Here is a 27,716-nt window from a genome sequence, read left to right as displayed (position 1 = left end):
TAAGTATTTTATTTCTTTCTCATACTGTGCTGTAATTATTCTGTGTAGAAAGGTTTCCGGCTTCATTTCCAACTTCTGGTTTTTGATTTCTTCTATCATTTTCCTTATTTCGTGCCAATATTGTTTCGCCTTTTGGGATGGCCGCCATAGTGGTAATATGTTCCTTTATGTGCATTACACTTCCAGCAAATTGGCGACGTGTTTGGGAACATTTTTGCTAGGTGCGATGGTGGGAGGTGCGATCGATAGAGCATTTTGAACCGATTTTCCTTGTAGGGTATAGACATTGTCATATTTTAATTTACAGTCCATAATTTCTCCCATTTGTCCAATTCAATACTATACCCAATTTTTTTTGCCCAAATTATCATGTTTTCTTTTACCACTTCTTCCTCTAATTTATATCTTAATAAATAATTGTATATTTTGGTTATCATTTTCTCGTCCGTTCCTTGTAAAATTTTATCCAATTCATTTGGTTCATTTTGAAATCCGAATTATATCCGATCTGATTTATACCTTGATTCTATTTGTAAATATGGCCACCAGTCAATGTCTATACCTTGTTCTTTCAATTCTTGTCTCGATTGTAGATCTCCTCTATTATTCAATAGTTCTTTGTAGTTTCTCATTTTCTCCATGTCCATAGCATTAGGATAAATCAGCACCTGCATAGTCGATAACCATCTCGGAATTTTGTTGTAATGTGTTTTTCTGATCTCTTGCCATATTCTATGTAATGATCCTCTAATAATATGTGGTTGGAAATGTCGATGATGGTTATCTCTTCCCTCCCACAAAAATGCATGCCAGCCTCGTTGTAGGTCGAACCCTTCTAGAAGTAATGTTCTCTTATTTTTAAGATCTATCCAGTCTCTAATCCAATTTAATGATGCTGCCTTATAGTACAATTTCCAGTCCGGTAACCCTAATCCTCCTTTCTCCCGGGTATCTTGCAAGCATTTTATTTTAATTCTGGCCTTCTTCCTCTGCCAAATACCTCCACACCTTCTTCTACTCAAAAAGAAAGTGTGAAGGTTTCTTACTATTGTAACTGTTTCAATCTGCTTAGAATAAACTTTTTGCAAAACCAAAACATTTATTTTATTCACTTACCTATTTACAAAGCTAATATATCACGCATCAATTTACAACAATCCATAAAATGTAATTGAAATCATACCACTCAGGTGTGAACTAAATCATATCCCTGTGTGTAAACCCATATGGTTTACACACAGATTCCTAAGTGGGTGTCTCCGTTAGAGGCAGTGACCCTTCCGACTGTGCACAATATAAAGAGGAACTGGGTTTATGGTGACTTGTTGGATGAAGTCGGGAGACTTAGACCTAGAGACGATCTCCAAACTAGAGGATTAGACATTGATTGATGGTCCTATGTGAAAATTCAAACTAGATTCGCTAGGGATAAACAGGAATATGGTATCTCCCTTCATTTGCAAACTTTTGACAAGCTTCTCCTAGGTGGCCAAAGGAAATTTATTTCTAACGTTTACAATCTTCTTCTGTCCAATTTTATGGCGGAGGAGATTGTTAAGGACACGATGATTGCCTGGGGGAGAAATATTGGAACAACAATTCAGCTTGATGCATGGCAAAATGTATGGAACAAAACTATGAAACTGACCTTTTCTTCCCCATTCAAAGAAAATTTTTATAAAATGATCTACCATTGGTATCTCCCCCCACCACCAGAGTTGCTAAGATCTTCCCAGGATCTTCTGATAGATGTTGGAAATGTGGGTCAGCCAAGGGTACTTTCTTCCATCAGTGGTGGATTTGTCCGTCAGCTAGACACTATTGGGGGAAAATACAGCAGTGGCTGCTGGAAATTACAGATGTAAGCTTTCCCATTCACCCAGACCTTTAGGCGCCACCCGTTTCCCAGGTTGCATAGACCCTCAGGGCCCGGGCCTTCGGCTGGTGCTATGCAATGCCAGGTCCATAGTAAATAAAGCCCCCCTCATTTGTGATCTTATTCAGGAGGGAGGTGCGGACCTGGCAGGTATTATGGAGACCTGGTTGGGCCAGGAGGGGGGGTTCCCATCATTGAAATGTGCCCACCAGATTTCCTTGCATTCCATCAGCCGAGGTCACAGGGGAGGGGTGGGGGGGGGTAGCAGTTATCATTAAGGAAGGTCTGAAACCGAGGGAGGCCACTGTTCCTCAGACGACCGGCTGTGAATCCCTCCTTGTGAAATGGGGCCATGGGGTTCAGATGGGTTTGCTGATCACGTACCTGGCACCCTGCCACATGGCAGCAGCCCTGCCTGAGCTACTCAACATCATCACCGTGGTGGCGGTTGATACCCCCAGGTTTATGGTCATGGGGGATTTCAACCTACCATCCGTGGGTGAGGCGTCTGAGGTGGCTCGGGAGTTCATGGCTTCCATGACAGCTATGGACCTGACCCAGCTAATTCATGGCCCTACCCACACAGGGGGAAACATGCTGGATCTGGTTTTTGTCTCTGGACAGTGGTTGAGTGATCTTGAGATAGGGGATATAGTCACCCGAGCCCTTGTCATGGTCTGATCACTCTCTCCTTCATCTTGACCTTTGAACCACTGCACCCCGCCACAGGGTGGCTGCTGGAGCTCTGGACCGGGTCGTGCCTTTGCGGCCTCTGACCCGGCGCTGATCTCATTTAGCTCCTTGGTTCACTGAGGAGCTGAGGGAGTTGAAGCGCTGGAAAAGATGCCTAGAGAGTAGTTGGAGGGCCAGTCTTTCTGAATCTGACTGGACACTGGTAAGATCTCATATTAGGAATTACCTAGTGGTGATAAAAGCAGCAAAATGTAGCTATTTCGCTGCTCTTATTGCATCATCAGATAACTGCCCGGCTGCCCTGTTTAGGGTGACCCACTCCCTGCTCCACCAGGAAGCGCGGGAGGACCCCTTGGAGGTAGAGCCGAGGATTTTGTTCAGTATCTGTATGACAAAATCACTCAGATTCGGGAAGATCTGGACTCCGACTGGGTAGTCTCAGGGGGAGGAACTGGGGTAGGTCTTGAGAATGTTATCTGGGATGAGTTTGATCCTGTGACCCCTGAGGACGTGGACAGGATTCTGGGTAGACTGAACGCGACCACTTGTTTATTGGACCCGTGTCCCTCCTGGTTAGTGCTGGCTTCCCGGGAGGTGACACGAGGCTGGATCCAGGGGATTATAAATGCTTAATTGGGTGAGGGTGACTTTCCTGCCGCCTTGAAAGAGGCGGTGGTGAGGCCTCTCCTCAAGAAGCCTTCCCTAGACCCGGCAATGTTGGTTAATTATCGTCCGGTCTCCAACCTTCGCTTTGTGGCGAAGGTTGTTGAGAGTGTGGTTGCACGACAGTTCCCCCAGCACCTGGATGAAACGACGTATCTGGATCCATTCCAGTCGGGCTTCAGGCCCAGGTACAGCACAGAAACAGCATTGGTTGCATTGGTAGATGATCTCTGGAGGGCTCGGGACAGGGGGTGCTCCTCTGTCCTGGTCCTATTAGACCTCTCAGCGGCTTTTGATACCATCGACCATGGTATCATGCTGCACCGGTTGGAAGAGTTAGGGGTGGGAGGCACTGCGTTGCAGTGGTTCTCCTCCTTTCTCTCTGACCGGTCACAGTCTGTGTTGACAGGGGGACAGAGGTCGATCCCGAGGCCCCTCATATGTGGGGTGCCACAAGGGTTGGTCCTCTCGCCTCTCCTGTTCAACATTTATGTGAAGCCGCTGGGCGAGATCATCTGTGATTTCGGGGTGAAGTACCACCAGTACGCTGATGACACCCAACTGTACATCTCCACCCCGGATCACACCAACAATGCCCTTGAAGTGATGTCCCGGTGCCTGGAGGCCGTGCGGATCTGGATGGGGAGGAACAGGCTCAGGTTCAACCCATCCAAGACCGAGTGGCTGTGGTTTCCGACGTCCCGATATAGTCAGTTGGTGCCATCACTGAATGTTGGAGGCGAATCATTGGCCCCCACGGAGAGGGCTCGCAACTTGGGCGTCCTCCTGGACTCACGGCTGTCTTTAGAAGAGCATTTGACAGCTGTTACCGGGAGGATTTTTCATCAGGTCCGCCTGATTCTTCAGTTGCATCCCTTTCTGGATCGGGACTCCTTACGCACGGTCACTCATGCCCTTGTCACCTCCCGCCTGGACTATTGCAATGCTCTCTACATGGGGCTCCCCTTGAGGAGCACCCGGAGGCTCCAACTGGGGCAGAGTGTGGCCGCGTGGGTGGTAATGGGAGCGACATGACGCTCCCATGTAACACCTCTCCTGCGCGAGCTGCACTGGCTCCCGGTGGTCTTCCGGGTGCACTTCAAGGTTTTGGTTACCACCTTTAGAGCGCTCCATGACTTAGGACTTGGTTACCTACGGGACTGCCTACTACCACCAATAGCCTCCCATCGGCCAGTAAGCTCTCATAGAGAGGGACTCCTCCGGGTGCCATCAGCCAAACAATGTTGACTGGCTGCCCCTAGGGGGAGAGCCTTCTCTGTGGGGGCACCTACTGTCTGGAATGAGCTCCCCCGGAGATACGGAGGATCCCGGATCTGCGCACCTTCCACCGCGCTGTGAAGACCTTTTTATTCCACCAGGTGGTCTTGGCCTAATCTTTTCCCTCTTTTTAAAAAAATGTAAATTTTAATCTGTTTTTAAATTATTGGGGTGTTTTAATTTGTCTGGGCCAAAATGGTTTAATTCGATTTTATCTGGTTTTTTTAATTTTTTGTATCTATGTATTTTATTGTTTGGCTGTTCACTGCCCTGAGTCCTTCGGGAGTAAGGCGGTATACAAATCAAATAAACTAAACTAAACTAAACTTTATTTACTCAGAATAAGACCAGACTACATCGACAAGAAGGATTGGTATATATTTGTCCATGTCTCAACAGCGGCGAGAATGGCATTTGCTCAACTGTGGAAAGATGCAGATATGCCCCCTGATAATAAACAAGATTCTCCGATGTGCTCAGATGGACAGGTTAATTGAATGCAGTATTCCAGAGAATAGCTAGAAGAGATAAGAATACCTTCTTAAATGAACAGTGCAAAGAAATAGAAGAAAACAATAGAATCGGGAGGACCAGAGATCTCTTCAAGAAAATTGGAGATATGAATGAAACATTTCATGCAAAGATGGGCATGATAAAGGACCAAAATGGCAGGGACCTAACCGAGGCAGAAGAGATTAAGAAGAGGTGCAAAATTACACAGAAGAACTATACAAGATCCGTATCTTCACAGTCCTCAAGAATGTGAATAAGGGATAATACCAAGTGTACATGTATAGGTTGTGATCATATGATATGATTTCTTCCTGTTATAGCACCCTCGAGAGGACTAACAGTTGGATTCAAGTGCTAGATTAGCAAGTGGTATTACCTATCTGAAGATGGATATCTCTTCACCGAGCCTTCTTTAGACCTAGAGATTTGCTACAAAATATTCATGGCTTCCATAAGAAAGGCTGAGCGCCAAAGAATTGAGGCCTTTGAACTATGGTGCTGAAGAAGACTTCTGCGAGTCTGTTGCTGGGAACGATTGATGGCAAAAGAAGAAGGGGACGGCAGAGAATGAGGTGGCTGGATGGAGTCACTGAAGTAGTGAGTGTGAGCTTAAATGTACTCTGGGGGATGGTAGAGGACAGGAAGGCATGGAGGACCGTTGTCCATGGGATCGCAATGGGCTAGACATGACTTCATGACTAACAACAACATTCATGGTCTTGGAGTTATTGTCCTCTATTCTACAGTTAACTACAGTTAATGGGATTCCTCTGCCACTAAATATTAACCTATCACATAAAGCCTATCCCCTCCTTGAATTTGGTTTTTAAAAAGTATCCCTTTTATTTAAACCAAAAGGAAAAGGGAAGCCAAAAAAGTGGCAAAAGTGTTAAAGGGTGGAAAGAAAGATCTGAGAGGGTGGTAGGAATTATAGAGTAAATGTAAGGAAGGGGAAGAAACAGTGGGGAGAAAATACAAGAGATCTCACTCTGTTCTAAGGTATCATTCAATCACTTTATTGGGAGTTACTGTTTAACTATTGTTAATAAATAAATACAATAGATATAAATAAATAAGTTGCTGACTCTCCACAGTCCTTTAAAGCAAATTGGGATGAGTAATAATGACTTGCCTTTCTCAAGGTGAGGAATAGGGGAAAGGAAATCATTCCTAGAAAAGACATTGGAGGTATGTGGTTGGAGAAGATGATGCAACAACATATCGATTTAAAACCTGGAGTATTCCTGTTGTGGATAATACCAGAAGCTTATAGTAAAGGAAATGTATACTTGATTATTCATGTAATAACTGCAGCTAGGATTGTATTTGAACAAAATTGGAAAAGTGAAGGGATCCCTACAGATGAAACTATGATTAAAAAAATATTAGAATATGCAGAAATGAATAGATTAACACTTGCAATCAAAGGAAAGGAAGAATCTGATTATTATAATATATGGGACTTATTCTATCAATGGTTGGAGAATAAATATGAAAGACATTGGAGGTGGTAAAATCAATCACTAGAATCCTTGGGTGAGCTGACAATTACCTTTTCAGTTGGTGGGTTGGAGGCTCGGAGAATGAAAATTGGTACAATAGACCTACGAGTCCAGACATTATTCCCGTAATCCAGTAGTCTCCTGGCTTGTAGTAATGGAATGACTCCTTTTCTTCTATTATCACCTTAAATAGACATTTCATCAGCGTACTGGCACAGGGAATTTGAGACAGAAACTGAAGCAGAAAAAGCTGGAAATGCAGCAGCAGCAACATTTGACATACAGTATACTGCAGGAGATCCTTCCTAGAGTTCTTTCTTCAGCACAGAGCTAAATCTCAGAAATCACAAAAAGACCACAACTACTGTGAAGAAGGTCCAGTTTACCCCCAGATTTGGAAGAACTATCTGCAACTTCAGACTGCTAAAGATTTTGCCCAGTTTTACCCCAAACTCTGATCTCATCACAGGAGGCTGTTACAAATCAGATTATCACATGCTGTCTATCCCATTTGTTGTCACATTGATTGGCCACTAATTGTGGTGGTGGAAATCCCATAAACCTTTTTCAAAGGAGAATAAATAACCATGATTTTAATAATTAGAAGGGGAATTGGGAACGAGCCTTGGCCATAAAAGTGTGCCGTTGAAGAAAAGAGTTTTCTTTGACTCAGGAGAATAATCCAAATTTGAAAGTTGAGAAAGGAACAATTCAGGGAGGTTTGATTGTTTTTTAGTCTCCAAACTTATTCTTGAGATTATAAAGATTAAAATGTGGAAAAACAGTTCAACACTCTTGAACTAGGCAGTGGGCCATTATAATTCCTTCTTATTTTGTCTGATGTGGATGAGGCCATCTCTTTCAATGAAGGTTTGATACTCCAGATTGGTTAACCCCAGATCATGACATATTGAACAACCTATTGTTGTTGATGATGAGCTGCGGTGGTGCAGTGGTTAAGTGCAGTACTGCAGGCTACTCCTGCTGATCACCACTGTCAGCAGTTTGGCAGATCGAATCTCACCAGGCTCAAGGTTGACTCAGCCTTCCATCCTTCCCAGTTCGATAAAATGAGGACCCAGATTATTGGGGGCAATATGCTGACTCTGTAAACTTCTTAGAGAGCGCTGTAAAATACTATGAAGTGGTATATAAGTCTAAGTGCTATTGCTGTTGCACCCCCTATTTAAATATCTTGTATCTTTTAAAATGTGGTATGAAGTGGTATATAAGTCTAAGTGTTATTGCTATTGCACCCCCTATTTAAATATCTTGTATCTTTTAAAATGTAGAAGAGACTATCAGTCTTAATGGTAAGAAAGAGGAACTAGTCAAATTCTCTGGGGCATTAATCTGAAACAATGGCCCATTACTGATTTCTTCATGATAGCAATCACAATACCAGACTTATATAATGCTTCACAGTGATTTTACAGCCCTGTCTAAGCAGTTTACAGAGTCAATTTATTGCCCCCAACAATTTGGGTCCTCGTTTTACAGACCTCGGAAGGACGGAAGGCTGAGTCAAACTTAAACCACTGAGAATCAAACTGCCAAATTGCAGGCAGCCAGAAGACAGCAGAAATAGCCTGCAATACTGCATTCTAACCACTGTGTGTCCTCCTCCTCCTGATGTGATGACATTTGCTGTCTCTTACATAAGGTATCTAGTAGGGAACCAAGAGATGATGCTATATGAGTACAATCCCACAATGGCTGAAGGTGAAGGGCTAAACAAAATTTGAGGATCTGAGCCCAGGGCCTTTGCTATACGACAGTGGTGGTGAACCTTTTACTCACCGAGTGCCAAAATATGACAAACATGCTTAAGAATAGAATAGAATAGAATAGAATAGAATAGAATAGAATAGAATAGAATAGAATAGAATAGAATAGAATAGAATAGAATAGAATAGAATAGAATAGAATAATAGTGTTGGAAGGGACCTAGTGTCAGCACGTCAAGATGCATTTATCCTAGTGCTGACATAAGAAGGAGAACGCAAGTGTCTGCAACGGGATGGTTGCCTTTCACCTACTTATTTTAGCTGGAGATAATGTCCCCTAGGAGATGGATGGGAGGGGGGAAATTCTTTGAATTGGAGCAGTAGATTAGGGGTGAATGATTGGGAAGATGGCCAATGAATGCAGAGGAGTGGGGGAAGGAAGAGGAGGGATTTGGGGTCAGCAGGTCAGTGCTGGCTGCATGGAGTCAGTGTGAAAGTGCCCTGCTAAATACAATGGAAGTTTGTTTCAAAAATGACTTTGTTTGAGACACAATTTATTTGAAGACGGCCTGAAAACCTGACAGACAGACAGCACTCCTTTCCAAGCCAAACTGGCTGACCTCCAGACCTCCAGCTCCCTGCCAGATGTATGGAGTGATTGGAGGCACAGTCCAGACGCCATGGCGGATAGCCAATTATCGGAAGAGAGCTTATTTCAAGCAAATGGAAAAGAGCCTATCTTGATTCCAGCCCGGTTGGATGCCATGGGGCCTCAACCCCCCCACTCCTCCAGCAAAGCTGCGAGATGACCAAGCTCAGACGATCGTGCTAAAAGCCAAGAAAAAAAAAGGTGACTATTGGTGGGTTTTTTCGAAAGCTGCAGAGGCTGAATTCTCTTTCCCGAATGCTCAAGGTAAAGGGAAGCCCCTGAGTGAGTTGGGGAGGGCAGATTGGCTATGGGACTGGCAGCAAGCCAGACAGCAAAAAGCTTCAAAGAAGCCACTCGAGAGCCCCATAGATGAATTGAAGGAAGAATTTGACCATGCAATTATTCGGGAGGAAGAGCCATCATGCAGGCCAAAGGAGAAAGGGGGGTCTGCTGAACTGAGAGGCTGTAGTTCGAAGCACAGCCCTTCCCCCCCTCATAGCAGGAAGAGAGGAAGCCCAGAGGTGCATCCATGGGTCCCCCCCTCCTCACACACAGCAAGCGGATAAGCACCAAATTCCCCAAAGACCATTCTGAGTAGGAGAGAAGGTCTTCCTCTCTACCAAGTATATGAGACTTAGACTCCTGAGCAGGAAATTGGGCCCGAAGTTTATAGGACCATTCCCTATAGTAAAAGTAATCAACCCGGTCACAGTACAACTACAGCTGCCATGATTACTAGGGAGGATACACCCCATTTTCCATAGTAGCCTCCTGAAACCTGTAGTGGGGTCAACTTTAAGACCGGTGCCACGTGACCCCCCCTGAGCCCCTGGTTATTGGGGGCGACACTCACTATGAGGTACAGTGAATTCTCGATTCGAGGTGGCACAGGGGGCACCTCCAATACTTAATCAAGTGGAAGGGTTACCCCTTATCAAAGGCATCCTGGGTGAAAAGCAGAAACATCCAAGCTGACCGCCTTATAGCCAAATTCCATGCAGATTATCCGGGCAAGGCGGGAGGGGACAGGACACACACTCCCGGCCGGGGTACCGGTACTTAATTTGTTGTTTGTCTTACACAGGCCACCCTGGAGAAATGAAGGGGGAGGGGCCGGATGTCAGCACTTCAAGATGCATTTATCCTAGTGCTGACATAAGAAGGAGAACGCAAGTGTCTGCAATGGGACGGTTGCCTTTCACCTACTTATTTTAGCTGGAGATAATGTCCCCTAGGAGATGGATGGGAGGAGGGAAATTATTTGAATTGGAGCAGTAGATTAGGGGTGAATGATTGGGAAGATGGCCAATGAATGCAGAGGAGTGGGGGAAGGAAGAGGACGGATTTTGGGTCAGCACATCAGTGCTGGCTGCATGTAGTCAGTGTAAAAGTGCCGTGCTAAATAAAATGGAAGTTTGTTTCAAAAAAGACTTTGTTTGAGACACAATTTATTTGAAGATGGCCTGAAAACCTGACACCTAGGAGTTCTGTATACCATTTTATTTTTGTTGAGTTCATTCTTGTTGAGTACTGGGTTCTGGACGATTTGATCTGTTAAACAATTTGAGGGAGGAAATCTTTCCTATCTTTGCAGATAACCTAGAAGTGGCTAGGATAGATTTAACACTACAATGACAGAAATCATAATTAGGACAATCTAGAATCCTGATTTAACATAATGAGTGAAACTGATCAGTATGTGAATAAAAATACATTGCAATTGCTTTGCTTTTCCAATGTTTTCTCAATATCCAAAGAGAGATAGTGTAGAAGGCAGAGGCAATGGCATTTAGAGACCATTGCCAAGATAAGGTCAGAGAAAAGTAGTACTGACTTATATGATGTAGCTTTCCTAATCTGTAATACACTGAAGGGCTGACTGACAAAAAAACAAAGACAAACATAACATGCACAAAAACATATTTATATATTTATAGGTAAAGGTATAGGTAAAGATTTCCCCTATTAGTCATGACCATCCCAAGGGGCAGTACTAATCTTTGATTCAGAAAGGAAGAGCCTTTATTTATTTTTTATTTATTATTATTTATTAGTCACATTTCTATGCCGCCCAACTCCCTAGGGACTCTGGGTGGCTTACAGCAAAAAAAAAACAAAAAACAAAAAACAATGTGAACAATATCCCATAAATTTTTTTTAAAAGAACATTCAAAACCCATATACTCCATTCCATGGCCAGGTCTCACAAGATCGCCACAGCAAGATCAATGGCCCCAGGCCAGCCAGAAAAGCCAGGTCTTCACCGCTTTCCAGAAGGCCAATAGGGTGGGAGCGATCCTCAGGAGGTAATTGGTTCCAGAGAGCCGGGGCAGCCACAGAGAAGGCCCTCCCCCACAGGCCTGCCAAACAACATTGTTTAGCTGACGGGACCCGGAGGAGACCAACTCTGTGGGATCTTACCAGTCGATAATAATAATAATAATAATAATAATAATAATAATAATAATAATAATAATAATAATAATAATAATAATAATAATAATAATAATAATAATAATAATAATAATAATAATAATATTTTTATTTCTATACCGCCCTTCTCCCGAAGGACTCAGGCCGGTGTACAGCCTATTTAAAAACACAGACAAAACAACAATATAAAATTTAAAATAATTAAATAAAGTGGCTCAGATTTAAAACCCCAATAAATTTAAATACCCCAATTTAAAACTATTGTGTTGATAGTCCGGCCTGGCGGAACAACAGGGTTTTCAATGCGCAGCGAAACACCCGGAGGTCGGAGATCTTACGAATTTCCGGGGGCAGTTCGTTCCACAGGGCTGGGGCTCCCACAGAGAAGGCCCTCCCCCTGGGCGTCGCCAGCCGACATAGCTTGGCTGATGGCACCCTGAGGAGACCCTCTCTGTGGGAACGGACTGGTCGGTGGGAGGCTATTGGTGGCAGAAGACGGTCTCGGAGGTACCTGGGTCCTATGCCATGGAGCGCTTTAAAGGTGGTAACCAACACCTTGAATCGCACCTGGAAGACCACTGGGAGCCAGTGCAGCTTGCGCAGGAGGGGTGTCACATGGGCACAACGAGTTGCGCCCATAACCACCCGCGCGGCCGCATTCTGGACCAGCTGGAGCCTCCGAGTGCTTTTCAAGGGGAGCCCCATGTAGAGAGCATTACAATAGTCCAACTGGGAAGTAACAAGGGCATGAGTGACCGTGAGCAGGGCGTCCCGATCCAGAAAGGGCTACAACTGGCGAATCAGGCGAACCTGATAAAAGGCCCCCCTGGCCACGGCCGTCATATGCTCTTCTAAAGACAGCCGCGCATCCAGGAGGACACCCAGATTGAGAGCCCTCTCCATGGGGGGCAAAGATTCACCCCCAATAGTCAGCGATGGCACCTGCTGACTATATCAGGGCGCCGGAAGCCACAGCCACTCGGTCTTGGAGGGGTTGAGTCTGAGCCTGTTCCTCCCCATCCAGACCCGCACGGCCTCCAGGCAGCGAGACATCACATCAAGGGCATCGTTGGGGTGGTCTGGGGTGGAGATGTACAGCTGAGTATCATTAGCGTACAGATGGCACTTCACCCCAAAACCACGGATGATCTCACCCAGCGGCTTCACATAAATGTTGAACAGGAGGGGCGAGAGGACTGACCCTTGTGGCACTCCCCATGCGAGACGCCTCGAGGTCGACCTCTGTCCCCCTGCCAACACGAACTGTGAGCGGTCGGAGAGGAAGGAGGAGAACCACCACAAAACGGTGCCCCCTATTCCTAACACCATCAACCGCTGCAGCATGATACCATGGTCGATGGTATCAAAAGCCGCTGAGAGATTTAATAGGACTAGGACAGAGGAGCAACCCCTGTCCCGAGCCCTCCAGAGATCATCCACCAACGCGACCAATGCCGTTTCTGTGCTGTACCCCTGCCTGAAGCCCGACTGGTACAGGTCTAGATAGATAGCTTCATCCAGGTGCCGGGGAAGTTGTCGTGCCACCACGCTCCCAACAACCTTCGCCACAAAACGAAGGTTGGAGACTGGACGATAGTTGGCTAATTCAGCCGGGTCCAGGGAAGGCTTCTTGAGGAGGGGCCTCACTACCGCCTCTTTCAAGGCGGCAGGAAAGGCACCCTCACTCAGAGAAGCACCTATAATCCCCTGGAGCCAGCCTCGTGTAACCTCCCGGGAGGCCAGTACCAACCAGGAGGGACACGGGTCCAATAAACACGTGGCGGCACTAATCTTACCCAGAACCCTGTCCACATCCTCGGGAGTAACAGGATCAAACTCCTCCCAGATAACATTCTCAAGACCTGCCCTGGTCTCCTCCCGTGGACTCATCCAATCGGAGTCCAAGCCATCCCGAATCCGAGCGACTTTATCATGCAGGAATTGCACAAAATCCTCAGCATGACCCTGCAAGGGATATTCCCGCACTCCCGCCCGAAGAAGGGAGTGGGTCACCCTAAACAGGGCGGCTGGGCGGTTCTCTGCAGATGTGATAAGAGCGGAAAAATGGTTAGATTTTGCCGCTTTTATCGCCACTAGGTAGGTCTTGATATAAGACCTCACCTGTGTCTGGTCGGAATCGGATTGACTAGTCCTCCAAATGCTCTCTAGGCATCTTCTCCGACGCTTCATCTCTCTCAGCTCCTCAGAGAACCAAGGAGCTAATTGAGATCGGCATCGGGTCAGAGGCCGCAAAGGCACGACGCGGTCCAAAGCTCCAGCCGCCACCCTTTCCCAGGCGGCCACCAGCTCTTCAGTCGAGTCGTGTGTTAGAGTCTCAGGAAACGGCCCAAGCTCCGTCAGCAACCTTTCGGGATCCATCAGGCGCCTGGGACGGAACCATCTGGTCGGTTCCATCTCCCTGCGGTGGGGGCAGGCGGTAGGAAAGTCTAGTTGAAGGAGTGAATGATCTGTCCATGACAAGGGTTTAATATCTAGGTCCCCTCTACCAAGATCATTCAACCACTGACCAGAGATAAAAATCAGGTCCAGAGTGTGTCCCCCTATGTGAGTGGGGCCTTGAACTAACTGGGTCAGGTCCAAGGCCATCATGGAAGCCATGAACTCCCGAGCCACCTCTGACGCCTCACCTGCGGATGGGAGGTTGAAATGACAATAAGTCTGGGGGTATCGACCGCCACCCCGGCAATGACATCGAGTAGCTCGGGCAGGGTCACTGCCATGTGGCAGGGAGCCAGGTACGTAGTCAGCAAATCCATCTGCACCGCACGGCCCCACTTCACACAAAGGGACTCACATCCAGCTATCTGAGGAACAGTGGTCTCCCTCGGACAAAGACTCTCCCTAATGATCACCGCCACTCCCCCACCCCTCCCCTGGGCCCTTGGCTGATGAAATGCACGGAAACCTGGCGGGCACATCTCTACGAGGGGGACCCCCCCTCTTGGCCCAACCAGGTCTCCGTAATACCTGCCAGGTCTGCACCCCCCTCCAAAATAAGATCACAGATGAGGGGGGCCTTATTAACCACCGACCTGGCATTACATAACATCAGCCGCGGACCCTGGGCCTGAGGCTCTACACAACCCAGGACACGAGTCACGCATTGGGGGCCGGAGTGCGCAATCGCTCGGAGACAGCGCGTGCGCACCCCTGACACTTGATATGACCCCCTGCGCCCGTCATACCTGCCCCTCCCACTCATGATTTCAATTACACAGCCCTTTTTATCGTCTCCCTGCCCCCCGGTTAAATTTCCTTTCGCGACCCCTCTGCTGCAGCTAACCAACCCATCATCCCGCACAGTCACTATCTGGACCCCCCAGGTCCACTTTTACAACCCCCACCCGTCCTCCCGGGTCCCCTTAAAATTTTCCTTAAAAATTTAGCTAAAAAACCTCTCAGCCCCCTCTTTGCTGCATGCCATCTCTCGGGGTCCCAAAGCCCGTCATCAAGATAGGCCCTCGATAACGTGGAGGGCCAGGCCTGCGAGAGGGAGGAGTCTCGCAGCGCAAGAAGATCATTTTTTTGGAGCATCAACTGAACCAAAGATGGGAAAAGAAAAGCCAGTCCGGGAATCTGTCATAGTCCAAGGGATAACTGAGCATAAAGGTCACAAAATATCCATTTATAGGGCTGGACTTCACTGTCCTCTCACGACAGGGAGAGGGTCCAATGTTCTTTTTCTCCAACAGAGGCTAATGGCCAACCATCCTCTCACGATGGCCGGTCCCATTACAAAGTTGACGGAAGCAATGTTCTATCCTCTCCGTTGGGATGTGGAAAATCCCTCAGCTCTCTCAAATGGTGCACAGTCTCTCCTACCAGCGAGGGCGTGAGTGGAGCATAATAAGGGGTCCAAAGTGTCCAAAGTGTAGATGTTAATAACGATGGTAATAATAAAGATGTTAATAAAGATGATAATAGACCCACGGGCACAAGATCTTCCTTGAGGTGAGAGTAGGAGTAGTGAGACAGGAAAGCCCAATCCAGGGGTGGTTGGCCATTAAGGCCAACACCCACCCATACCTGGGGGAAAGGGGGGGGAGGAGAGGCCACCCGAGGCGACCAACCAACCAAACCATGGTCAGCCTCCCGCCTCTCGATGGGAGCTATGTGGTAGAAGGCGGTCTCGAAGATAGCCTGGCCCTGAGCCATGTTTGAAGATGCTTCCATGGTCATGTGGCTGGCATGACTATGCACTGAAGATGCACGGAACATTGTTACTTTCCCACTGAAGTGGTACCTATTTATCTTCTTGCATTTACATGCTTTTGAATTGCTAGGTTGGCAGGACACACACACAGAGAAACAGACACTGTATGTACAGTATATGGAAATGGAAATGGATATGGACATGGATCTGGTCATGGATAAAAAACAGGAACCAATTTTAATACTCATCTTCATCTTCATTGTCACATCATGTCTACATGATTTCCTCCCAAAATCATTCAGAGTTGTACATATTTTTCTTTTGATTGAAGATTGTCAAAAATAATAATTTGTCTCATTAATTTATTCAAAGGGATGGAAGAAAAAATTAAAGTTGCTCCAATGTTCATGTTGATATTTTATCTATTCTTCATATATAGAATGTTATCTTTCTCTCTGTTTTTCTCTTTCTTGATCACCCCTAACCATATCTCTCTTTCTCTGTCTCTATCTATCTATCTATCTATCTATCTATCTATCTATCTATCTATCTATCTATCTATCTATCTATCTATCTATCTATCTCATTTATCTATGAATGATCTTGCATTATAGAGCCACAAGAGATCAATCAAATATATACATATTTGAAATTAACTATTTTTTAAAAACAAAGTCAGAACATCACCCCAGAAAATAAAATATAACACCAGCACACCAACCTATATAGTAACAAAAACACACATCATCATTAGCCATAGTCTTTAATTTAATCTAAAACCATATTAGAATATCTCTGGTTACAGTTTATCTGGCCTGGTTTCAGAAATTTTATTAATGTCATAATATGAATTCAGATTAGGACAATTGAAGGATATGATTATTTCAAATAGTTTGAATTGTTTTACCAATTTTATTACTCAATTATTATAATATAAATTTCGCATGGAATGAAGAAAGATAAAACATTACTTTAAAGTATGTGATTTTATGCTGCATGTAAACTGTAGAAAAATAAACACCAACACAAGGAACCTTAATGATTTTTTATCCTCAGATGTTCTTTGGTGTTCATGTCAGGTCTTAGGATAATAATGTAGCATTTGGGGATAAAGATGCAGCCCAGTAAACCCAGGCCAGAGGCCAGGATGGAGAAGATCTGCACGGCTACCATGTATTTCCCCTTAGTGCTCAGGTATGTGGGAACAAAGGAGATCCAAACGCTACAAAAAACCAACATGCTGAAGGTGATCAGTTTGGCTTCATTAAAAGCCCCTGGCAGATTTCGAGCCAGAAATGCCACCAAGAAACAGATGGCAGCCAAAAGACCCATGTAGCCAAGAGCAGAGTAGAACATGGTGACAGAGCCTTCATTGCACTGCAGCAGGATGTGTTCTGGTTGGGAATGAAAGTCAGAATCTGGGAATGGGGGAAAGACTCCCAGCCACATCATACAGAGGCCTACTTGAATACCAGAGCAGGATAAAACAATAGAGTTGGCCAGACTCTTCCCCAGCCATTTCCTCATGCTGCTGCCTGGCTTTGTGGCCAGAAAGGCCACCACCACCATGACAGTCTTGGCCAGCAAGGAAGAGACAGCAACTGAGAAAACAATACTGAAAATGGTTTGTCGAAGGAGACAGGTCATTTTCACGGGGCGACCAATGAATAGAAGAGAGGTCAAGAAAGAAAGCAGGAGTGAAACCAGGAGAATGTAGGTGAGTTCACAGTTGTTGGCTTTGACTATGGGAGTGTCTTGGTATTTAATGAAGATTCCCAGAATAAAGGCAGTGGTTAGGGACAAAGTGATGGCAAAGAAAGCCAGGATGAGTCCCAACAATTCTTGATAGGATAAGAAGCTTATATTTTTGGGGACACACTGATCTCGCTTCTTATTGGAATACTGGTCAACTGGACACTTTTCACAATGGGCTGCATCTGAGAAAAAAAAAGTTAGCATGAATCTGTTTGTGCAGCTGTAGGAGCATGAAAACCGCATCAGAAATAAATTACTTCATTTTCAAGGAATAATATAATATTTCTCCCCGGGGATATTCATACGACAACAACGTTAGTTAAAATAATCAAACTGTCTTTTTAAAGACTGAAGATGAATGTGATGATCAGTTCTCAAATCTTCTTTCCTAAAACAAAGCAAGAAAGTAACAACTGAATAGAAATCAGCAACCTTTCATTATTTCTTTTAATACTCACATCATCATCCAAATTTGGCAATAGTGCCCAATCTTTCAAGTTTGTGGATGCCTTCAAGAAATGTAATGTTTTTCTTGCTTCTTGATCAAATACCTCCCCCAAACAAGATAGAATATTGATTGTATCTTTAATTTTTGGGGGTTATTTTTGGAGCCACGTACTGTACCTTCTTGCTCAGAGAATGTTCCTTCCATACACAGAGAACAGTCGTAGCAGCAAACTGGGGCTCCCTCTCTCACAAGCTTGGCATAACCCGGGTGGCAACTTTCTCTACATCTTGAATAAGGCACCATCTAAACATAAACAGGATGGTTAGTCAGGGTGATATATGAATTAGAAGATTTTACTGAAATCAAGTGTCTTCCAGAAGCTCAGGAACACATTGAGCAAAATCAGCCAAGAAGTAGTGCCATGAACTTTAATTATTCTACTTGCAAGGGGCAAATAAAAGGTCATTCTCTTTCTCTATCAATCTCCATTGTAATGCCAAAACAGACTCATTTCCTCATTCTTTTTTCCAAAGGAAAGTAGTTCCATTGCAAAAGTTGTTTCTCCTTAGGGCATGTATGAGAATGCTATAATTTACTATATTTTTCGGAGTATAAGATGCATCCCCCCCCAAAAGAGGGTGAAAATTTGAGTGCATCTTATATACCAAATGTAGCCAAAAATGTGAGGCACAGAGGAGGCGATGGTCTATGGCAATCCCTGTAGCCTGGAACAGCTGATTGGGATTATTCTGTGAGAACAATCCACCTGACAATCAGTTCCTTGTGTTGAATCAGGCTGCAATAATGTGCTGAAGCTGACCTGGCTGTTCATGCAAGGATTGTCAGAGTTTTCAGCAACAAGGAAAACACAAGCAGAGGGGAGGAGTTTCACTTTTAGTTTCTGTGATCAGCACAGCATGCAGCTTTACAACAATTGACCTAAGCCATGCCCAGGCTCCTTCCTTGTTGCTCACACAGGAAATACTGTTTCAGTTTCCAAACAGCCCTCAACTTTCTCACACACTGACAGGACGCTAGTCAGATGAATACTGATGGATGCTGGTAGCCAGAGGCAGATTTTTTTTTCTTATTTTCCTCCCACAAAACTAAGGTGTGTCTTATAGTCCGGAGCATCTTATACTTCGAAAAATACGGTATATATGTTTTTCTCCATCTTTGCTTTCTCAGGAAACCTCCAATATCTAGCTTTCTCTAGAGTCCCTATCTTTCTCTCCTACAACTGATCATTGTATCATCATATGTAAATTACTTTTTTAGCTGCCCACATTTCCTTCACCACATTCTTAGTGATATCTTTCTCTTATGCAATTCAGTGGGCTAAACCCTTCATGTTCTGGATTTTCTCCCAAAGGTGCTTTTTCAAAAGACAACTGATCTTTGTTTTCCTTTGAAGATGTTTTGCTTCTCATTCCAGGAGCTTCTTCAATTTTGACTGAATGGTGAAGTATGGAAGGATTTATATTCCTTACAGTCATTTGGTGGCTAGCAATCTTTCTGAAAGTTGTTGAGGCCACTTAAAATTTATCTGTGCCCTCAAGGTCATGTCAATAGTGCAAATGGGGCTCCCCTTGAAGAGCACCCGGAGGTTCCAGCTGGTCCAGAATGCGGCCGCGCGGGTGATTATGGGTGCGACTTGACGCACCCATGTGACACCTCTCCTGCGCGAGCTGCACGGGCTCCCGGTGGTCTTCCGGGTGCAGTTCAAAGTGTTGGTCACCACCTTTAAAGTGCTCCATGGCTTAGGGCTCGGATACCTACGGGACCGCCTTCTGCCACCAATAGCCTCCCACCGACCAACACGCTCCCACAGAGAGAGGCTCCTCAGGGTGCCATCGGCAAAACAATGTAGGCTGGCGACCCCCAGGTTAGAGCCTTCTCTATCGGGGCACCCGCCCTCTGAAATGAGCTACCCCCTGGGATATGTATGATTCCTGATCTCCGTGCTTTTTGCCAGGCCCTCAAGACCTTGTTATTTCACCAGGCGGACCTTGCTGACTAAATAAAATTCGGATGGGGTATTTTAAATTATGGTGTTTTTAATTAAGAAAGCCAAGATTTGTTTAATTTTGTTTTAAATGGTTTTTAAATTTTGTATGGTTTATTGTCTTTTTATCATGGCTGTACACCGCCCTGAGTCCCTCGGGAGAAGGGCGGTATATAAATCTAATGAATCAAATCAAATCAAATGGGTGTGGAACATTCCTGCAATTGCTGAATCTATATCCTGTTTACAACACAGTCTTTTCAGTGGTTCCAAATCTTTCCATCCTCCACCATTCAGTCAGAACTGCAGAAGCTTCTTTGATGAGAAGTGAAACATCTTCAAAGAAAAACAAGAAAGTCAAACAAGAAAGGGAAAACAAAGTCCAGGTGCCTTTTGAAAAACAACCATGACCGGGATGACTGAGAATCTCCATAGACATTCTGGATTTTCTCTTACTGAAAACAAGCAAATTTGATGTACTATAAATTGTGGCAATATATTCCAGTTTAATAATGGAGATTGCAAATCCCGCAATACTATGCAGCAGGTTTCAGCATGTGATAGATTATTGTAAAACCTCTAAAGTAAAATGATATCTAATAAATTAATGATTTTAAGTTCTCTTATTTGGAAGTTATCTCAATTGGCTTCAATAAGAATTATTTCTGAACAGAAAAATTTCTACATATGGAGATAAATAGAAGAGCAAAATCCAAGCAGCCTCAACTACTTTGTTAAATAAAGTTGGCCATTGGATGGCACTTTGATTGACAGATATCTTGACTTCCGAGGAGGCTTGTCTTTCTGCATTCCCAATTTTCACCCCCGCGTCTGATTTGTTCAAAATTGATGTCCACTGCATGATATCAAAGTTTCCAACAGGAACTCCATTTTCATCAAAAGAAATCCCATCTCTGGAAATATTGTGATGTTGGACGTTTCTCAGGAACCTATGAAGCTGCAGAAACATAGAAAAAACATTACAGTTTGAGCCTTTATTCAATGTTTTTTTTTTCTTGCTATTATTCTGGATTGGAGGTACTCTGAATAATTCCATCTCTTCAAATCACCACTGCAGTCTGAAGCAGATCAGTTCAGCATTTCATGGGAAGCTTCTTTCAGTCATTCTCCAGAAATTTACAGCTCTTTTTCAAATACCGTATTTTTTGGACTATACGACACATTTTTTGGTCTCGCAAAATGGGGTGAAAATGTCTGTGCATTTTATAGACCTAATATTGCAGAAACCTCACCCCAAAATGGGCTGAAATAAGCCCTGAATATGGGCCAAAAATGGCTGCAAAAGGGCCAAAAAAGGGGCCAAAAATGGAGCATACTGAGGCCAAAAACTTTTTTTGATGTTTTTCTCTTCTAAATTTAGGTGTGTCTTAAAGTCAGGTGCACCTAATAGTCTGGAAAATACGGTTCTTTTTCAAATATTTATCTCACATTCTTGAAATCATAGTATAGATAACACCACCATCAGGTGTCTTTGTAGCTGTCTGACAAATTATATTCAACATATAGTCCTCAAGGAAACCTCATCCACATGGAGGGAAGTAAGCAATGGGATACCCCAAGCTTCCATTTTAGGCCCAGTACTCTTCAACATCTTCAAAAAAGATGTAGGCAAGGGAATTGAAGGGAACTCATCAAATTTGCAGATGACACTAAGCTAGCAGGAATAGCCAACACCCCAGAAGAGAAGCTCAAGATCCAAAAAGATCTTGACAAATTGAACATGGGCCCCTACCTAACAGAATGAAATTCAACATAGATAAAAATAAGGTTTTACACTTAGGCAAGAAAAACCAACAGTATAGATACAGACTATGTGAAACTTAGCTCAATGCCAGTACCCATGAGAAGGATCTTGGAATACTAGTGGACAATCATTTAAATATGAGCCAACAATGTCTGGCAGTAGAAAAAATGCCAATGCACTCCTAGGCTGCATTAGTTCTGGTCAACAAAATATATAAAAGATATTGAAATTCTGGAAAGACTGTAGAGATGAGCAAAAATTTTTAGGGGGTTGGAGGCTAAAACATACCAAGAACAGTTACGGGAATTTGGTATGTCTAGTCCAGTGGTGGGTTCCTCCCAGTTCGGTCCGGTTCGGCTGAGCCAGTAGCGGTGATGATATGAAGTCACCGAACCGGTTCTGCCCCCCCTCCCACCCCCCCACATTATTCTTACCTTTTATTTGGTCCCACCCCCAATCTATTGCTGCCTCCTGAGTCCAAACTGATGACTAGAGGGAAAAAAATTGTTTAAACTCTTGCCCAGGGGCTTCAAAGGGCCGTCCTACAGCTGATCAGTGTTAAAAGCAAACAAATTAGTCAGGTCGTAAGTGCGAGGACTGGTCGTAAGTGCGAGGACCTTCCAGAAATGATTCTGCCCAGGTAGCCACGCCCACCTAGTCACATGACCTCCAAGCCACACACACAAAATAAGCCATGCCCACAGAACCGGTAGTAAATAAATTTAGAACCCACCCCTGGTCTAGTCTAAGGAAAAGAAGGACTGGGGAGACATGATATCACTTTTCTAATATTTCAGGGGTTCCTATAATAGTGGGCTTTACTAGAAAAACCTCTGAGATCCTTTCAAAATCTTATTCTATGTTTTATGTTCTATGTTTTGCTGCTTCACCATCTGAGGCAAAACCATTTGCAGATATGGGAAAACTTGTAATGGGAGAATACAATTTTGCCATCAGTCCTGATCAAAATAAAGTTAGCAGAATTTAACATTGCGCTAGGAATGTGAAAAAATTGTATAGTGATGTTATCTCTTTCAAAGAATAGCTATGGAAGCATATTGATTAATTCAGGAGATGTGTGGATGAACCTTTTGTTGACCCCAGAAGATGCTTTGATTTATATCTTGTTGCTATGTTAGAAACTTTTAGGCAGCAAAGTTCAATCTTAATCCAGAACAAAAAATCCAGCTGAACTCCTTAGCTTGGAGATCACTCTGTGATCACAATAAAGGGTTGAGAATTGCTGGAATATTCTGATGCTTGTTTGATTTGGAAAATTACGTTGTCACCATAGAGCTATTTCTGTCACAAAAGCATCCCAAACTAGCACAGGTTGTTTAACTTTGGAAGATTTTTCTCTATCATCTCTCTCTAACTCACCATCAGAGTTCCAAGTAATACGCCCATAGCAAACAAGACTCCGAGGCAAGCAGGTTCCTCAAACATCAGTTTTATTGGACATATCATATAGGCATAGGCTGGTGAAAACTGACTCTAAATGTTTCCACAGTTTTCACCTAATTAAAAGTAAAAGTTTTCCTTCCCTTTCCAAACAATCAGTCACATGGTCCAATCAAGGTGTCATCTGGTTGCCTGGTGACTTCACTCAGCCTCCCTCTGGCCATTGGTGGGAATGTCCTTGGTTCCCAGGAGAAAATATGTTGTCTTGGCTACAAAACTCCAGCTATCTCTATTCCCCCCACCCCTCTATCCCTCAGCTCCAATGTGGCAACACTGAAGCATCAAAATGGCCTCAGTCAGGTCAGTTTCAAGGTTGACACTCACTCTCAAATACCACAAACTGGGCAACTGCTCTTTGGAATATCTCACCACTTTCTACATCTAATTTAATATTGAGGAACTGGAAGGGGAGAATCCATGGAACCTCAAAGGAGAAGACTTACCTGCCATGGCTGTACAATCTGGGCTGGTTGATGGTCTCCAACTTGCATTCTCCTATTACTCCGTCGGGAGGAAGAGGCAACACTGAGGACCCAGGCCACAATTTGAATTATTTGGGAAATACTGGAGGAATCCTGAGACAGGATTCTTGCAATCACATCATGGGGTGGGAATTCCCAATCTTCTTTTTCTCTGCATTTTTTCCAAACTTTCTTAGATAACACAGGACTTGAATAAGAACATTGGAACGCTTCCTTTCCATACGATATGACTGTAGATGCATAAGATTTAATGTCATCATACTGAGTCCTTCTCTTTGTCTGGATGAGGAAGGAAAACAAAGCATATTTATTTTGGAGATCAACCCAGAGGTAAAATATATCTATACTTAAAGCTGTCAAAGTTGTTGCAATCCACACCCTTCCCACAATGGATGTATCAATTTTTTGTATTATTGCTGCTAACATTCCTGAGGCATGAAAATCCAGTTGGCATACTATAATTTGTATTTGACTGTTGATAAGAGAAAAGAACATTTTCCTTTTTTCTTGCATGAGAGTTTCTCCAGCACTTGCTTGCATATTTCCTTCTGGGACGGTTCCTGACAGGACAATGCAAATCCCATTTTTTAGAGCGAGAATTTCCAAGCATCTTTTGAATTTTTCTCCTTTTTCATTGTCTCGAGAAAGGAGACCGATCCACGTCCATTGGAAATGCAGGAGCAGCTTGACGATTGCTGAGTAAGGAGGTTCTTGGTTTGGGGTCATCCGATATGAAAAAGGAAATGGATGATTTTTCTCAGCCATCTGATTGGTGAAACTATAGTTGATCTAAGATGAAAAAGAAAATATTGGTAGTTTTTCCAGTTTTAATGATAAAAGTCAGCTGGTAAATCTAAGGGCCTTTCCACACTGCTGAGAGACCCTTCAAATGATAACTGCATGAATTTTGCTAGTTCCCTTAAAGTTCTGTCCTGTTGTCTTGTATGCTCCCTTTGAAACCAGGGAGCTCTGAATTATCTGTGGGTGATGTTCATTGGAGGTCCTCATAGAGCACACCCTTCTGGTCACATTAGAACTCTGTGGGTTACTCATCCACTCAGTCAATTAGACAATCAGAATAGAGCTGGAAAGTCTTCTAGTCCAACCACATATGTGTGTGTGTTTTTTTTTTTCTGTGATCGTGTGCTTTGTGCATGTGCACAGCATTCAAAATACACCAATTTTAACATCTACAGCTTAGCTTCTAGGACAGCCCCAGTAAATCAGCTGTGCTGAGAAACACGGAAGTATAGGACAGGATAGGATGGGGGCAGGTGACAGGGACAGGGACTACTGATCGCCGGAACTACCGGTTCATAACAACCGGTCTGAACCGGCAGCAGCCCAGCACTGTATGTATATAGACACACACACACACACACACACACACACACACACGTACATGTATGTGTCTGTGTCTGTGTATGTGTGTGTCTGTATATATATGTACTATATACATACATGTATGTGTGTGTGTGTATATATATATATATACACACACACACACACAAACAAACATATATATGTATATACACACAAACATACTTTGTGAATTAAAAATTCTTTCAGCTCTTCTAATATTTACTCTCTGACTTTCAACTTATGTGGAGAAATATATACAAGTGCTGCCTTCTAGGCAAATCTGAACATTTTACAACATGGAATTAATTTCATTTGGCTTTATACCTGTGGAATTTTATAGATGCTCAAGACATTGGAAATATGATCAAAGAGTTCAGAATCCATCTCTTCAAGAATCGCCAGCAGGTTCTTTTGTCTTCCACATCTGTAGTTTGGGATGTTCTCCTGTCCTGTAGACAGCACATCCAGCATGGCCTCATATGTCATTCTTGCATTGAAAAAGTTCTGATAGATGTTGTAGCCCAGGGTGATGTTAGGTAAGAGCCTTGAATTCTGGTTGACTTCATGAACAGCCAACAAGAAGGGCAGAATGTGGTAGAATGTATTGTCACTGAAACATAAGAAATTTCATCATCAAACATTTTTTGCTCTATATCAACAATTTATGTGATCAACTTAAAAGCAATTGCGTTCTTTTTGCCAATGACATAAAATTATTCAATTCTACAGATAATTCTGTTGTTTTGCAAAATGATCTCAGCTACGTTTCTGAATGGTGTCTGAATGGTCATCTATTTGGCAACTTCAAATTTCAATTAACAAATGCTCTGTCTTACATATTGATAAACGTAATCAGAATGTCAAGTATAAGATAGGTGGCATTGCTCTAGCAGATGACCCTCACCTTGTTAAGAACCTAAGAGTACTTATCTCAGACAATTTATGCTCCAAAGCTCACTGTAACAGCACTGCTAAAAAATTTCTCTAATAGAGTTGTCAAAGTCTGGAATGCCCTACCTGATTAAGTTGTCTCAGCTACAAATTTTCACAGTTTCAGTCACAAATTGTCTTCCGTGGACCTTACTTCATGCTTTAAGGGGTCAGTAGAGGGAGTATGAGGAGGTGCACTAATATGCCTATCATCCAGGGGTAAAATTCAGCAGGTTCTGGAGAATTAGTAGTGGAAATTTTGAGTAGTTCAGAGAACTAGCAATTACCACCTCTGGCTGGCCCCAGAGTAGGGTGGGAATGGGAATTTTGCAGTATCCTTCCCCTGGATTGGGGTGGCAATGTAAATTTTGCAGCATCATTCCCCTGCCACACCGACGAAGCCATGTCCACCAAGCCACACCACGCCCACCAAGCCACGCCCACAGACTGATAGTAAAAAAAAATGAATTTCGTCTCTGCTATCGTCCCTGTCATTGTATATTTATTCTGTTATTCTTGTTCTCATTTTTTTTTGACAAATTCCAATAAAGAAAGAAATATATCTTCAGTTTGGATTTTCATGAAAGAATGTCATATTTACTGTAGCTTTATATCTATATAGTGCAATGCCAAAAAGATAATCAACTTCTCATTATTCATGTCAGGGATCCAACAGATGCCGTAATTAAATAATGAGCCTTGAGACAAGCTTCAAAACAAATCCAGTTATTTATTAGGAGCTTCATGTCGGCACATTCCCAAGTGAAGCCAACTCTGACCCCACATAATTTACGCCCCATCATGACCCTGTTTCCTCCCTCCCTCCAGAGTTTGTCATCAATCACATTCACCAATGGAGCAATTTCTCAGGTTGGAGAGATCACTCCTCTCCAGCCGCTGCCGTAACCCTGGGATAGAGCCTTGAGAGAGATAAGTCTGGAATGTGCATCTGTCTTTGGCTGCTGTGCTGTTTTGTTGGTTTTCTATCCCCCTTGCCTATGGCAACCCGAGAGCAGGCCAGGGATGCTTTGTGACAAATTGAAATTGACATTTCAATTAAATTATTCAATTTATTTGAACTTTGTAAGTGATAGACATTTTTGAAATTTCTATGAGAAGAACAGTCCCATTGACACCACTATGAGCTTCTTGCCAAAAGAAATATCAGAGAGAGATAGCAAGCTTGTTATGTCAGGATCAAAGGAATCCTATCAAAATCACCATAACTGATTCTGCCTATCATTTTCTCCACATTATGACTTGGAAGGAAAAAATGAGAAAAATTATTCACATAGTTCAGTAGCCAGGTAAAGAAAATGGTTACAATAATAAGAAACCTCCACACTTTTTCATCCCAAAGAAAAAGTAATACAAGAAAGCAAAATGGCTGTCAGAGGAAGCTTTGCAAATAGCTGAGGAAAGAAGGGAAGTGAAAGGCAAGGGAGAAAGAGAAAGTTACGCTGAATTGAATGCAGAATTCCAGAGAATAGCTAGAAGAGATAAGAATACCTTCTTAAATGAACAGTGCAAAGAAATAGAAGAAAACAATAGAATAGGGAGGACCAGAGATGTTTTCAAGAAAATTGGAGATATGAAGTAAACATTTCATGCAAAGATGGGCATGATAAAGGACCAAAATGGCAGGGATGTAACAGAGACAGAAGAGATTAACAAGAGATGGCAAAATTACACAGAAGAACTATACACGATCCACCTTTAAAGCATTCCATGGCTCAGGACCTGGGAACTTGCGGGACCGCCTACTACCACCAATAGCCTCCCACCGGCCGGTATGCTCCCATAGAAAGGGGCTCTTCCGGGCGCGGTCAGCCAAACAATGCCGACTGGCAGCCCCCTGGGGGAGAGCCTTCTCTGTGGGGGCACCTACTATCTGGAACGAGCTCCCCCCGGAGATACGGAGGATCCCGGATCTGCGCACCTTCCGCCGCGCTCTAAAGACCTTTTTATTTCACCAGGCGGGCCTGGCCTAATTTTCTCCC

The 27,716-nt window shown here is 43.8% G+C and overlaps 1 protein-coding gene across 1 annotated transcript; it reads right to left on the bottom strand.

The window, feature by feature from the left end:
- Positions 1 to 16,224: 16,224 nt before the first annotated feature.
- On the bottom strand, positions 16,225 to 23,433 carry LOC148115639 (vomeronasal type-2 receptor 26-like). Its single transcript, XM_087885196.1, has 3 exons — positions 23,386 to 23,433; positions 20,479 to 20,674; positions 16,225 to 17,445 (listed from the first exon to the last, which is right to left on the bottom strand). The coding sequence occupies exons 1-3, from the start codon at positions 23,431 to 23,433 to the stop codon at positions 16,544 to 16,546; spliced, it is 1,146 nt and encodes a 381-aa protein (XP_087741322.1). The 3' UTR covers positions 16,225 to 16,543.
- Positions 23,434 to 27,716: the final 4,283 nt, after the last annotated feature.

Source organism: Pantherophis guttatus, chromosome 2 (assembly GCF_059756535.1).
Source record: "Pantherophis guttatus breed Tessera chromosome 2, ASM5975653v1, whole genome shotgun sequence".
Classification (NCBI taxonomy): Eukaryota; Metazoa; Chordata; class Lepidosauria; order Squamata; family Colubridae; genus Pantherophis; species Pantherophis guttatus.
This window is presented reverse-complemented; position numbering and strand designations above follow the sequence as displayed.